Genomic DNA, 13,706 nt, shown 5'->3' on the forward strand with positions numbered 1-13,706 from the left:
CAAAGCAGCTGATGATAGCTGCTTTGTGGTAAACATAAAGTACAGTAAAGTAACTGCATTGCTTTAATATTGTATTAACTGCAGTAGTAACATCATGAAAAACTAATTTTCTGAACATGGTAAATTTCAATCGAAATATATATTTGTTAGACTTAAAGCCACTTGCCACTTTTCGTGGAGTCCTTCAAGAACAGACTTTACTGTATTGCCTTGCAGTCAGCTGTTCAGTTGTTCGTTAGGGAATGTGAATCACTTTGCTATTACTTTATTTTCTGGCATTTCATCATAGCGATTGTCCCCGAGGATGTCGCGGGAGTGCGAGTTCCTGGTGATCGGTGGAGGTATCGCTGGCGTCAGCTGCGCCGAGTCCTTGGCAATTTGCCGACCCAATGCCTCCATTCTCCTGCTCACTGAGTCCAGCATCGTGAAGAGTGTCACCAATTTGGTGCCGGTGGCTCGCTATCTGCACAAGTTCGACGTTCGGGAACAGGATGTCTCCGAAATGGGAGCTAGTTTCGAGACCCTAGTGGATCAACTGGAACACATCAGCAGCAGTGAGCACTGCATCCGGACTAAAGCGGGTGTGAAGGTTAAGTATCGCTATCTGTGCCTCTGCACTGGTGGAACACCCAAGCTCTTCTGCGGCCAAGGAGCAGATCCCCTTATCATTGGCATTCGGGACACGGACTCTGTACTGCAGCTGCAGCGAAAATTGAGGACAGCTAAGGATATTATGATCTTGGGCAATGGAGGCATTGCCAGTGAGTTGGCCTACGAACTGAAGAATATAAATGTCCATTGGGTGGTTAAGGATGCCCACATCTCTGCCACATTTGTGGATCCGGGAGCAGCGGAGTTCTTTCACATAGCCATGAACGAATTGAAGGAGCAAGATTCCTCTCCAGTTACAGCTATTAAGCGAATGCGGTACAGTGCAGTGCTGCCCAAGGAGCAGACTAACAACCATGCAGCTGCATTGGGTCCGGACTGGCATCGCACCTTCGATTTGAGTGGATCAGGTGAAAGGGAAGTGAAACGCCTACCGAAGATCTATTATAAATCTCGCATACACAGCGTGCAGGATCTCGACGACCACGCAGGTGTTATAGTTAAGTTGGAGCATGAGGATGGGAGCTTTGAGCAGTTGACCTGTGATTTTATTGTTTCCGCAACGGGAGTCTTGCCTAATACCCACTACACCTGTGATTCCCCACTTCAATTTTCCTCAGATGGTGGCATATGCGTGGATGAAATGATGCGTACCAATCTGGTTGATGTCTTTGCGGCCGGTGATGTGTGCACGGCCAACTGGCCGGCCGCGATGCACTGGTTCCAGATGCGCCTGTGGACTCAAGCTCGGCAAATGGGTTCCATGGCGGGGAGAAGTATGGCGGCCGCCAGTGAAGTCGAATGTGTGTACCAGGATTTCTGCTTCGAGCTCTTTGGCCACGTAACCACACTTTTCGGATATCCTGTTGTCCTGTTGGGACGCTTTAATGGTCAGGGTTTGGGCAGGGACTACGAAATTCTGGTGCGCTGCACGAGAAACAAAGAATACATCAAGTTTGTGCTTCAGAATGGCAGACTACGGGGAGCCATGCTAATCGGCAACAATGATCTCGCAGAGACTTGCGAGAACCTAATCCTGAACGGCATCGATTTGGAACCCTATGGCGACGACATTCTGAATCCCGACATTGACATTGAAGACTATTTTGATTAGTTTATTATGCGCTAGCTTAGAATATTAAAGACTTGTAAAATAATTTGTATTTTGGAGCTTACTGCTAGGATTGGCTTGCACGTGGATTTGGTGTTGCTTTTTTTGGCCGCTGTCATTTAAGCTTGCCCTCAGTGCCTGGGAAAAATTGGAACAAATGTTGGGTTATATCTAGGGCTGGGGATGACGATCGTTGCAATACTCACCCACATACTTGATCTCATCGAAGGCCTTTCGCGCCTTCTTCAGCTCCTCGTTCATGGTCAGGAGATCCTTGACCCTGGCGTATTTTCGAGGATCCTTGCGCACCAGGAAGATAATGTCCTCGACTTGAACGCGGCCTGTTCGACCGATTTCCATTGCCCGGTGAGTGGTCTCAGCGATATACTCGATGACCAGGTCTTCCAGCAAGTCTACGGTTTCCGTGTATGGATTTTTGTCGTCTCCAAATCCGAACATCATGCAGCGCAGCTCCTTGCTGAAAAGGCGCTTTCTTCCGGAGTTGGTAGCCACAAATTGGTCATCGTCCGCATCGTCATCGAAGTTGAACTAAAATGAGTGATTAGGTAAGAACCGGAGACTTGGAGCTGTTAGCCAACTACTTTCTTACATCGCCGCCCTCGAAATTCTCCTCTGGCATGCTATTTGAGGCCATAGTGCTCAAATATATATTAAAATTTTTAATTTGTATACAAATGTGGTGTTTACGCGAATAAAACCGCATCGAATGAGTACTGTAATCGATACTTGCATTACGGCTGGCGATAATTGGTTGAGAAAAGTAGCTGATACTAAGCCTAGCCAGAAATAGCTAGATCGGGAGTTCATAATTCAAATATATGAGCTTGTCAACAACACTTTTAATACTTGAGCTTATAAACACATATATCATATATATTTAAAAGCAGGAGCAGCTTTAAAATATGCGCTTTTAAAATAATTGTCCAAGAGCAAAAAGCTAGATAAACTCAACGCATAGTTGTACTGTGCGATAACGTGCATCGCCCGATCAATCGTTATCGAAGCCTTCGTCTGAACACGCATTTCAAAAATTTTTATAAACGAACACATAGTTCATTTAATAGGGGAAAATGGAAGTGTATACCTTTGAAAAATCGTATTTGGAGCGTCTAAAAGAAGCGGAGGCGGTACTTTCATGGGAAGGAGCCGTAATGCCTGCATCCCAGGTTCGATCCGAGTGGAAGTCCTATGTTGAATTAAAAATTGAGCCTGCAGGTAAGCCACCCACACACACTTGTGCGCAAAAAGCAACTACATATATACTTTATACTATATGTATTTAAGGATGGCAGGCGATTTGGAAAATACCGCGAGTTATCTGCGAGGATCTGAAACTGCGCTATCCTACCATTGTTTACGGTTACGTAGAGCAGGTGATTTTCGACGAGCTGAAGGCGGTATTTGTTGTAACCGCCGTGCAGGATAATGACGTCCACCTTCCGGAGAGTAATGAAGTGTCTCTGGTGGAGCTGTGGCCCACTGTGCAGCAGGAGAACACCGCTCTGAATGTGGATACCACCGCAGAATGCATCGATCGGTTGCGCTTTTTCTATACTCATGTGTGGATGCCTTGGGACAAGGACTACGACGATGATCGGGATTGGGTGCAACAGCATCTGCAGGCTCGTATCCAACTAGTCTGCGATCTCAGCAAGAACAGATTGCCTCGCCCACTGGCATTGCACATGCGCACCCTGCTCACCGAAGCTAAATACATTCAGCAGCGTTTGGACTACTTAGAATTGGATCTCAGCGATGCCGAGAGCGACGACGAGGCTGTGGAACTCAGTGACAATGCAGCAGAGCCCATTAAACGACAATCTAAGGCGGGCAGTGCCAATGGCAGTCTTAATGTCTCCAGTCTGCCGGTAACGGATCTGATGTGCCTGCACCTGCGCATGGCAATCATAAGGAGCGAGTTCGAGATCCTTGAAAATCCTGAAATGAGACGAGCCTACAGTGAGCTGCAGTCAAACAGCCTAAAGCGGCTTCGCTGCTCATCAGGGAGATCCACACAATCGGAGGATCTGTTGGTAGAGCGGAATCCCATAAGCCATGTGGTAACATTACCGGGAAAACTGCAGGATCAGCTTGAACTGCTGAAGCTGGCCCAGACACTTATCAAGCCGGATTCGCATGTGCAACTGTCCAATACGCTGCAGGATGTCCTGAGCATCTGCCAGAGCAACGATAATATTTTGCTTTCGCCTGGCGAGCACACAATCAAATTCTTAGAACACCTCAACGATAATGGCAGCCTGAGGGGGCTCTCTAATCCGAAAGCCATACTAACTCCTTCTACAGATCTTTCCCTGCTGCCTGTGGTTTGCTCAAGTGATGAGGATAGCACCCTGTTGGTCATCGATGGAGACTATACCTTGTCCGAATTGGTATTGGATTGCCGCCATGTTCGGAGAGGAATCCTGCTGCGCAATGGCACTTTGACCATGCGAGGGTGTCGCATGCTGGGCGATGGGAGCTCCAGCACCCAGGAGGGTATCGTCTGCATGCCAGGTGCCAGCGCGGAACTCAAAAGTTGCCTGATTGAAAACTTTGCTGTGGGTGTATCGATGCGACCGAAATCTAGCGCCGAGTTGGGAAACGTCCAGTTTATAACCTGCAAGACTGGACTAGAGTTGCTGGAGAAAACCACTTCGGTTAATCTGCAGGGTAGCAAGTGCAGTTTTGAAAACTGTGCTTTAGGAATACTGGCAGATGGTTTTGTATTGGGAGAGCAAAAAACGGAAAAAGCACTGGTTTTAAACAAATTCAGCGAACTTCAGCGGTAAATAAAAATTTGTTATACGTTACACTTTAAGAATTACAACTCATATACTGTTTTTTCAGGTTCAACGAGGATAACTTGCTAGGTAATTGCAGCTTTTACAATTGCAAGAAAAACGTTCGAGTTTTCCACGAATCCGGTCAGCTGCTGGCTCAGCGATCGCATCAACAGCTCCTTGAGGACGAACTCGGTGGGGAGAACAAGGAGAACATTCAAATGGCTTAGGGTACATTTTGTACATTAACATTTAAATCAGCTTACCCGATACAGCAATTACTTGATAAATTTAAAACTTAAAATTAAACTTAGCGGTAACCGAAAATCCTATTGAAAATCGTCAATAAAAAATATGGAAAAACTCGTTAGTCCAGTGTCTCTTTAATACATAATGCCCCCGATCAATACGCATTCTGAATTTGTTTACAGTAATTTCTTTTAATTAAGACAAGTAAATCAGTTAAGCTTTCTGATTCTGCTCCTTACCGTAGTACTCGTTGTAATCATATTCCCTGAAGGGCACATCATATGTAAGGTATCCGGAGTCGCGGGCTTGCTGAACGGCCACCATTAGTCGCAAATGACTCTTTTGACACAGGCCTGTCTTTGAGTAGCTGAGAACGTCTCCGCTGTGGGGGGATATGAACTGCTCCAGGAGCTCCGTGTTGCGGTAGTCCAGTACCAAGTACTCATCACGGCAAATGGGACAAGGATTTCCGGTTGAGATACGGTTCTGACGAATGCACGTCTTTCGTGTTTTCCGCGGCGCATACATGCCCTTGTGGTTGCGCCTAAAGATTTTGGATGCAATGGAAGTTTTCAGGTGCATGTTTTCATTTGCACTTACCGATACTGCGTCCACACAAAGTCCTCGCCGTAGGTTTGCTTGTAAGCGGCGCTCTTTAAGTATCGAATCGAGGTCTCCACGGGGATAGCCTTGCTGCGATCCTTTGCGTCCGGTGCGGAACTACTGGTGTTATCCTCTCCTTCGCCCTCAGGGGCAGCCGCATCATTTTCTTCAGTCGAAGTCTTCGCCTTGCATCGAAAGGCGCTGGCCGTGTGAAAAGCTCCCCGGCTATTCCGAGTAATGTTGACCAGGCCTCTGTAAATTCCATGTGCTATTGGCAACATTGTAATTGAATAAAACCTCGATTATATTTCAAAAATTTCAGAGGCGACGTAACAAAGTAAATTGCGTGCAGTCGGTGGACCATATGTTTTCCGACATACTGGCAGCGCTGCCGAGGTATCGCCTATCGATACATTCAGGGACGGAACACCTATCACTGGGGTATTCCCCGACCTATGTTTAGTTTGATACATTTTTAATTAGCTTATACTGAAACTTTGATTGTTTCTATCTGAAGGGTCCCCAGGCTAGAACAATTTTTATAGGATGTACAAAATATTATAAGATATATTATAAGATTTATAAGCTTTAGGGTTTGAGCAGCTATAAAACTATCTTATATAACCTACACCTGTGAATTATTTTGTTAAATGTTTAATTACTCTCGTTTATATTGAAACATACATATATGACGCTATCAAAGATGCTTTGTTTGCGGTTATAGTTTCAAATTTCGAAATCATAATTTGCACTTGCTTAACCGTCAAAATTAAAATATTTTTAACAACGACAAAACGGCTAACGTTTCAGACTGTGGCGTTTAAAACCGCTAAAATAAGCCAACATAACGGTAAAGGCCGACACTCACGTCTACACCCACACACACGCGACTTCGGGGCATGAATGAAAATGGCTGCGCCGTACGATTCGGTTTTCCCGTTAGTTTAGTTTCTTTCGGAATTTACTGGTGCAAAGTAGCGGTACTATTACTGCAGCTCCCGCGCCCGCGTGTGTTTGTGAGTGCGAGAGTGCGCGGCGTGCGTGTGTGTGTGTGTGTGTGTACGGTGGGGCAGCCTTAAATCACGTGCATACAAAAACCAAAAGAAAAAAGCACGGCATTTATTTACATTTCGATGCCACTATAAAAAATAGGACGCCGACGCCTGGGTTCGCTGTAAAGCGCCGTTAGTGAATGCCCAACAATTCCTTGCGTGTGCACATGTTTTTGGTCCTAATCAATATTTGGCAGACGGTCATTTAGATTTAATTGTTGAAAGAAATAGGCCTCAAACAACAACAAGAACTTCGGAGCGCCGACAATAACAATAGAAACACCTGCAAAGCGGTGAGTAATTTTCGCTTGCTTTAAAAATAGAGCCGATTGCAGGTTTCTTATCAATTTGCGAAAAGTCGCGACAACAAATAAACGGGGCTATAAATACCGCTATGCCAACTACAAATGTTTAAAACAAGAGCGCAGTTAGGACGGCAAACAAAAGCTGATGGTTTTGTCACCCGAAAGGAATGGGGTGGACCTTTTTCAAACCACCTGCCTTTGGAAAACGAAACAAACTTTCCCATTTGGAGTGTCTTCTCGCGCATTTCGTGTAATAAATTGTTTCTTTCCTGCGGCGCCACAATGAAAATCGTGGCTACATTGTGCCAAATTATTACCTGTTGGCTGTGCGCCCTTTTTTATGCCTTGCGCGAGCAAACAAACGAATAATTAGCCAGGTGGGCGGTTCGAGGGACGGAGTTCTCTGAAGAACAAATTTTCGAAAAAAAACATTTGATAGTGGTTTATGGGATTTCAGCGCGAAAAAAACTTGCCGATATTAAGTTAGGAAACAGCGTGAAAATATTGATTAATTTTATATTAGTATAATCAGTTCAAGTGATCAAGAGTCTTAAATTTATTATAATTTTGTTTTGGTTTTCAATTCTTCCAATGTAAAGAAGTTGTTAGCAAACAAGTTGATCGTACCCAGTGGCTACAGGGTATCTAAAACAGGCGTGGGCGTCCCTGAAGTCGGCGCCAAAGAATTTAGTTGCGGACATTCTCACATTCATTTGGGTTTCTCTCAACACCGCCAACCACCCACAATCGCTACATTTACACCCACACAACTTCAGGAGTTGGCATGTGTTTTTACACCCGTTACTCATAGAGTATAAGGGTATGCTCGGTTCGTTGAAGAGCATGTAACAGGTACATAAAACCGTATCCGACCCTATGAAGTATATGTATCCCCGAAAAGCATCTCTACCGTCATAACAAAGTTGTCTTCAAAACGAGTGTGACATGATCTTTATGGGGATTCACAAAAACTAAACATTTGATAGTATTCAACCTGCCAAACAGCGTTCTAATTGTAATAACGGTTTTGAGCGATTATCTGAGCCATGCAATTCACCTACTTATTTCCTTTAATCGGTAAGGGTATCTGATAGTCGAGGCACTCAGCTACAGCGTTCTCCCCAGCTGAAATTGGAATCAGCACACTACTGGGTTCATTCCCTCCGTCAGTTTATCCTGGCCGGTGCACGTCACCTGGAAATGTTTGCGTTTGCCAGCTGGGCGTATTGGAACTCAACCGTCCCATTACAGGTCCTGTCCTCGTGTCCTTCGAGACTCTCGGATTCGGAAACATTAGTAGCAAGGAATATATGGTCACGCGTGTTTCGGAGGTGCTTTATCAATAGGCAGTTGCCGGTTTTGATTAATGTGCTTTCACCATTAGTTCCCTAGTGAAATACGGCCTATGGAACGGCATTGGAACAGTTAATTTGTGTAATATTTCCGATTCGTATTGTGATAATTTGCTTAATTGCGAACGCGTTTGTCAATTTCTAATCCCAATTGCGTTTTTGGGTAGTAAGTATTCTTAATTCATAAAAAGTCAACGGCAATCAATAAACTATGCTCTCTATTTAAAGAGGGAACATTTTGTGCTATATTTTTGTTTATTTTATATGCAAAATTAGGTTGACTTATTACCATTAATATTGGGGTGAACTCTTGACTGTGCTTCAAAGTTCTTATCGAGGTTGTAATCTTCAGAGAGAGTATATTTTGAGGTGAGAAGGGCGTAGTAGTTTACGTAAAATAATAAAATACCTTTATTTTGATCATACTTGAAGTGCAAATGAGACTTTGTTTGTTTCCGCCCACATAACGTGTTTGAACCCATTTATGAGCGAGCAGTGGCTCATCAACTATAAAGCAGCGAATAACAAAGAAACAAATAAGCTGCTAAAAATATAATACTAATAAAAGTCCATCGCGTTAATCAACCTACCCAAAAAAAAAATAGCCTTCACAACAATTTAAATACCAATTTGCCTAATTAAGGCACATCCAGACCGCGCCTCCGCCTATGACAACTCAACTGAACTTAGGGTTAGCTTCTGGTGGTGGTGGTCCCTGCAGACCAGGCGTAAGTCCAAAATATTGCGTGACCAGTCGTTTGGCGCTGAAGAGGGAGGGAAGTCGGTGCAGCTGGAGGTAATGACATCAACAAACGTCGCAACATGCTGGGATCCCTGACCAGAGGTCATCCTTTGGAGCTACGCGACGGACGGTGTGTCCTTTAGTTGCGCTGCAGCTAAAACTGGTGGTTTTCAAAAACATTTTAATCATTTAAATATATACATCGATATAAGTATTGTATGACCACATGGCTGGCCTCGCAATCATCAATTATGTAGGGGCTACCAATTGATCCAGATGCCATTATTCACAGGCAATCAAATCCGGTGGCCTGACATTGAATTCAGTCATTGCATTGAATTCAATCAGTCAGGAACTGTCGTCAAGGCCTCCAAGCTGTTTACTTCGTTCAACTCCTGTTTTAAACTCCTCCACCCGCAGACGATGACGGCCAAGAGCGATATGGATATTCTGGCCAACTCCATGTACGAGGACGACCCCAATGGCAACCTAGCACCCGCGGCCACTAAGGATCAGGAATCGGTTAAGCCGGAGGAGCTGAAGGTCACCACCTCTGGCACCAAAACAACATCCCCCAACTCATCAACCATAACATCGACTTCTCCGCGATGGGGTCCGCAGAATAAGGGCGCCCAGGAACTGGCCTTATTGTACAGTCCAGGTGAGCAGTTCACACGGGCTATAACTGTTACGCGTAAAGTTACTAGAAGGTGAACTAGAAAGTTTTGCCGATAATTAAAGAGGAGACTAATTTAAGATAATGTCCGCTTATATTCCAATAACATGCCCTGAATAGTTAAAAATTACCTACAGAGATTCATACTCTTGGTAAGAACTTTAAAATTTGACGAAAGGGTTCAGTCTTTTTGACCTATATTTTTTTAATAAAGTAATCTGTAGATTATAAACCATCATTTTTATAACCGTTACTCGTAGAGTAATAGGGTATACTAGATTCTTTAAAAAGTATGTAACAGGCATATGGAAGCGCTTCCGACCATATAAAGTATATATATTCTTGATCAATCTCAATAGCCGAGTCGATCAGGCCATGTCCGTCCGTCTGTCCGTATGAACGTTGAGATTAAGTTGAGATTAAGGATGCAGACTCCAGATACATAGAAGCTGCGAAAGTTTGTTGACCCCTGTTGCCATGACCACTCTAACGCCCACATACCGGCAAAAACTGTCAGTGCTGAAATTTCTCCTTCGCACTTGCACTAGCAGAGTAACGGGTATTAGATAGTCGGGGAACTCAACTGTAGCGTTCTCTCTAGTTATACCTGTTACTTGTGTAAAAAGAATCCGTCTGACTGTTTTGTGTGCAATCTCAGAAAGTTTGGTGTTTACATATCTCTTTACCTTAGTAATGGGTATATGATAGTCGAGACGCTAGATTATAGGGCGCACTTTTGGACATTCTTGATATGAATTTTCTATTAAAATAGGAAAACGTGCCCAGGAAATCATTTGCGTATACACCTGCATTGGCCTTATGATCATTAACCTGGCCTTGATCGTTAGGCACCTGAGACTGGAGCGGATTAGTGTGGCTTTTCTGTCTGCCCTGTGCGGCATTATAACGGCTGACTTTGCCTCCGGCTTGGTTCACTGGGCGGCAGACACGTGGGGATCGGTGGACATACCCATGATTGGAAAGGTAAGAATCTACATACTTCGAGAACCCAATGTGTGAAACGATACTGAATATATCTTTGATTATCTTAGAACTTCCTTCGACCCTTTCGCGAGCATCATCTGGATCCAACATCTATAACGCGACACGATTTCATTGAGACAAATGGCGACAACTTTATGGTTGGCATACCAATTCTGGGGTACTTGGCTCAGTATTTTTACTTCAGGACGCCCAGCGAGATCCAGCAACACTTCGGCTGGATAGCCTATGTGTTCCTCTGCTCCATATTCGTGGCCATGACCAATCAGGTATAATGAAATGTTATTCCCTGGCTGCTAGAACTTAAAACGTACCCTATGCAGATACACAAATGGTCGCATACCTATTGGGGATTGCCGAGGTGGGTGCTGTTACTCCAGAGCTGTCACATAATCCTGCCACGCAAGCATCATCGCATACATCACGTGGCGCCCCATGAGACCTACTTTTGCATCACCACCGGGTGGCTTAACTGGCCACTGGAACGCATCAGGTACGGCCCTTTATCAAAGCAACTAAGATGGTTATAATGGCTTATGTATTCGCGTAGATTCTGGTCAACAATCGAGCTTATCATCGAGCATTTTACGGGGCTCAAGCCCCGCGATGACGACCTGAAGTGGGCCAAGAAACTCACATAGACTCGCTGTCCAGCGAATGTATATAGGAAACATGGACCAAAAGCAGAAAACAGCCTTAAATTGCTGAACGTCACCTTCATATGTTGTAATGTCCAACAGAATGAAGTAGCTTTAAATGAGACAAGATTGCATACATACTTATTAGGTTTATCACATAGTTCTCAGTTGCATATTTGTTAAAAATAGTTGATTGTTTTGGATTAAGTTCGTATTTTTGAAATACCATATTACTATTGTACACCTGCACACACTCGCACAATGGAGCGCATAAACTAATTGATCTCGCCACGGATTAATCGTACTACGAGTGAGCCTTACGTATACCTAAATAATAAGTGGAACAGATTAGTAACTATTGAGCACAAGCTTGTCTGGTCAATTTTTAAAGATTTACACAAAGTATAAGTAATTACTCGATATATATGTAAGCTTGACGAGCAATACCGTCTGAGTACGGTCTAATAATCGCTGCTTATCGATGGCCATAAATTAAATCAATTTATTTACAACTATATATACATACATAGAAGATACAATTAATCTAGGAGCTGTATGCAATCAAATATGTGACTTAAAACCTTTGCCTTACAACGTTTTTATAGTATAGCCTGTTCTGGACAAGCGAAAACCGTTTTGAGGGCGCATACTTTTAGTGGCAAGTGTAAGAGACCAGTTTGTATAATTTATTTCCAAAGGATATTGCCATGTGCAACTGTTTTCAAGTAATTCACTAGAGTTCAGAGTGATCGGCGTACAAGAGGCTAGTTGCTTATATCATTTGAGGTGTTGTTGCACAACGCAGTAATTTTAAGACGGAAATATTCTTTGTGATCTGAGAAAATAAATCAATAAGCTGAAAAGTTAATATCGACGTGGTATATATTTATTGTATGTTGTACATCTTTGTTACGCAGTAAGTTGCAATTAAAACAAAAGAATCCCTAAACGGTAATTGTACCTTTATCTTAAAAAACGACTACGTAATTTGTAAATTCCTGTTTTTATATTATTTACTTACTTATGTGTGATTGCCATTAAAGGGGCACACACAAATATTTAAAAAATAGTAGGTATTATGTTTTGGAAGCCTTGTCTATAATTCTTTGCAACTTATCCCTCTTCTTTTGGGCATCCCTCTCCCGGGCCTTTGTCCACATAGCGATCTTCTGTCGTGTGCGTTCCTCGTGGACAGCCACCTCCATTTCGGCACGGGCTTGGTACTGCCTGACCTGAGATTCGTTGTGTAGGAAGAAGGGTCTGCAGCTCTTGCGCATCCAGCTTTTGCAGTTGGCGGCTCTAGTTCTCTTTTTTTTGAAGGGTAAAGCAAAAGCAGGTGGAGCTTCCTGGGGTTCCGGTTTCGGAACCTCAACTTCCTTTAATCCTTTGTTTCGACGCTTCATTCGACATAAAAGAACGAAAAGGATAACGATTGCGCAGAGGACCAGAAATAGACCCATTAATCTTTCTGGATCAAAAGCGTTCTCCACCTCCTCGAAATCATCCAGATCATCCAGCTCATCTAGATCATCCAGATCATCAACCTCGTCATTCTCTTTAGCCACTTCCTTGGCCAATTCCCGCTTGAGCCTATGGCAATCTACGACAGTCATGGCCTCCACATCCACATAAAGAACAGGGGTATTGTCTAGACCCCAATTGGGCAATGTATTCGCTTTGAAGAGATCCCGACATTTGGAGTAGACCTGGACCATCCATTTCTGGCACTCTGGCCTGTTGATATCGACTTGGCAAATTGGATTCATATTCATTAAAATAAGATACAAAAATATTTTTTTTTATCATGTTTAAGATGATTACTTATTAATATCCCACTAAGGTTCGATTTCAGATTTTCTTGTTTTTACACCAAATCTCAAGTTAGAAAGGGCTTATATTGAATGCTAACAAATCCATTGCTGCAGTAAGTTACATTCCATTTCCATTCGAACAAAAACGACGCTACACAGATTAAAAGTTATTATTAGTAGTTATACCCGTTACTCGTAGAGTAAAAGGGTATACTAGATTCGTTGAAAAGTATGTAACAGGCAGAATGAAGCGTTTCTGAAGCGTATATATATTCTTGATCAGGATCAGTAGCCGAGTCGATCTGGCCATGTCCGTCTGTCCGTCCGTCTGTCTGTCCGTCTGTCCGTCTGTCCGTATGAACGTCGAGATCTCAGGAACTACAAAAGCTAGAAAGTTGAGATTAAGTATACAGACTCCAGGGACATAGACGCAGCGCAAGTTTGTCGATTCAGGTTGCCACGCCCACTCGAACGCCCACAAACCGCCCAAAACTGCCACGCCCACATTTTTGAAAAATGTTTTAATATTTTTATACCCGTTACTCGTAGAGTAAAAGGGTATACTAGATTCGTTGAAAAGTATGTAACAGGCAGAAGGAAGCGTTTCCGACCATATAAAGTATATATATTCTTGATTAGAATCAATAGCCGAGTCGATTTGGCCATGTCCGTCTGTCCGTCCGTCTGTCCGTCTGTCCGTCTGTCCGTCTGTCCGTCTGTCCGTATGAACGTCGAGATCTCAGGAACTACAAAAG

At 43.6% G+C, this 13,706-nt stretch overlaps 6 protein-coding genes across 8 annotated transcripts; 3 read left to right on the plus strand and 3 right to left on the minus strand.

Annotated features, from left to right (window-relative positions):
• The first annotated feature begins 206 nt into the window (after nt 1-206).
• LOC6529797 (pyridine nucleotide-disulfide oxidoreductase domain-containing protein 1) lies at nt 207-1,766 on the plus strand. The gene has a single exon (XM_002090745.4). The coding sequence runs from the start codon at nt 305-307 to the stop codon at nt 1,721-1,723; it is 1,419 nt and encodes a 472-aa protein (XP_002090781.3). The 5' UTR covers nt 207-304; the 3' UTR covers nt 1,724-1,766.
• LOC6529798 (transcription initiation factor TFIID subunit 13) lies at nt 1,698-2,488 on the minus strand. The gene is made up of 3 exons (XM_002090746.4): nt 2,331-2,488; nt 1,927-2,269; nt 1,698-1,858 (listed from the first exon to the last, which is right to left on the minus strand). The coding sequence occupies exons 1-3, from the start codon at nt 2,442-2,444 to the stop codon at nt 1,836-1,838; spliced, it is 480 nt and encodes a 159-aa protein (XP_002090782.2). The 5' UTR covers nt 2,445-2,488; the 3' UTR covers nt 1,698-1,835.
• A 234-nt stretch (nt 2,489-2,722) lies between these two features.
• On the plus strand, nt 2,723-4,884 carry LOC6529799 (protein nessun dorma). The gene is made up of 3 exons (XM_002090747.4): nt 2,723-2,956; nt 3,026-4,526; nt 4,589-4,884. Exons 1-3 carry the CDS (start codon nt 2,812-2,814, stop codon nt 4,749-4,751), a joined length of 1,809 nt encoding a protein of 602 aa, XP_002090783.1. The 5' UTR covers nt 2,723-2,811; the 3' UTR covers nt 4,752-4,884.
• Nucleotides 4,885-4,941: 57 nt separating this feature from the next.
• On the minus strand, nt 4,942-5,752 carry LOC6529800 (28S ribosomal protein S18b, mitochondrial). Its single transcript, XM_002090748.4, has 2 exons — nt 5,371-5,752; nt 4,942-5,314 (listed from the first exon to the last, which is right to left on the minus strand). The coding sequence occupies exons 1-2, from the start codon at nt 5,652-5,654 to the stop codon at nt 4,984-4,986; spliced, it is 615 nt and encodes a 204-aa protein (XP_002090784.1). The 5' UTR covers nt 5,655-5,752; the 3' UTR covers nt 4,942-4,983.
• Nucleotides 5,753-6,130: 378 nt separating this feature from the next.
• Nucleotides 6,131-11,495, plus strand: LOC6529801 (plasmanylethanolamine desaturase). Of its 3 annotated transcripts, XM_015196951.3 has the most exons (7): nt 6,131-6,223; nt 6,526-6,718; nt 9,245-9,485; nt 10,273-10,484; nt 10,553-10,771; nt 10,826-10,995; nt 11,053-11,495. In XM_015196951.3, exons 3-7 carry the CDS (start codon nt 9,248-9,250, stop codon nt 11,141-11,143), a joined length of 930 nt encoding a protein of 309 aa, XP_015052437.1. In that variant the 5' UTR covers nt 6,131-6,223; nt 6,526-6,718; nt 9,245-9,247; the 3' UTR covers nt 11,144-11,495. The 3 variants fall into 3 exon arrangements, with proteins under 3 accessions (XP_015052437.1, XP_015052436.1, XP_002090785.1); XM_015196950.3 differs by lacking the exon at nt 6,526-6,718 and having other exon boundaries at nt 6,134-6,223; XM_002090749.4 differs by lacking the exon at nt 6,131-6,223 and having other exon boundaries at nt 6,252-6,718.
• Nucleotides 11,496-11,997: 502 nt separating this feature from the next.
• LOC6529802 lies at nt 11,998-12,965 on the minus strand. Its single transcript, XM_002090750.3, has one exon. It carries the CDS (start codon nt 12,910-12,912, stop codon nt 12,217-12,219), a length of 696 nt encoding a protein of 231 aa, XP_002090786.2. The 5' UTR covers nt 12,913-12,965; the 3' UTR covers nt 11,998-12,216.
• Nucleotides 12,966-13,706: the final 741 nt, after the last annotated feature.

The sequence above is a fragment of the Drosophila yakuba genome, chromosome 2R, assembly GCF_016746365.2.
Source record: "Drosophila yakuba strain Tai18E2 chromosome 2R, Prin_Dyak_Tai18E2_2.1, whole genome shotgun sequence".
Lineage (NCBI taxonomy): Eukaryota > Metazoa > Arthropoda > Insecta > Diptera > Drosophilidae > Drosophila > Drosophila yakuba.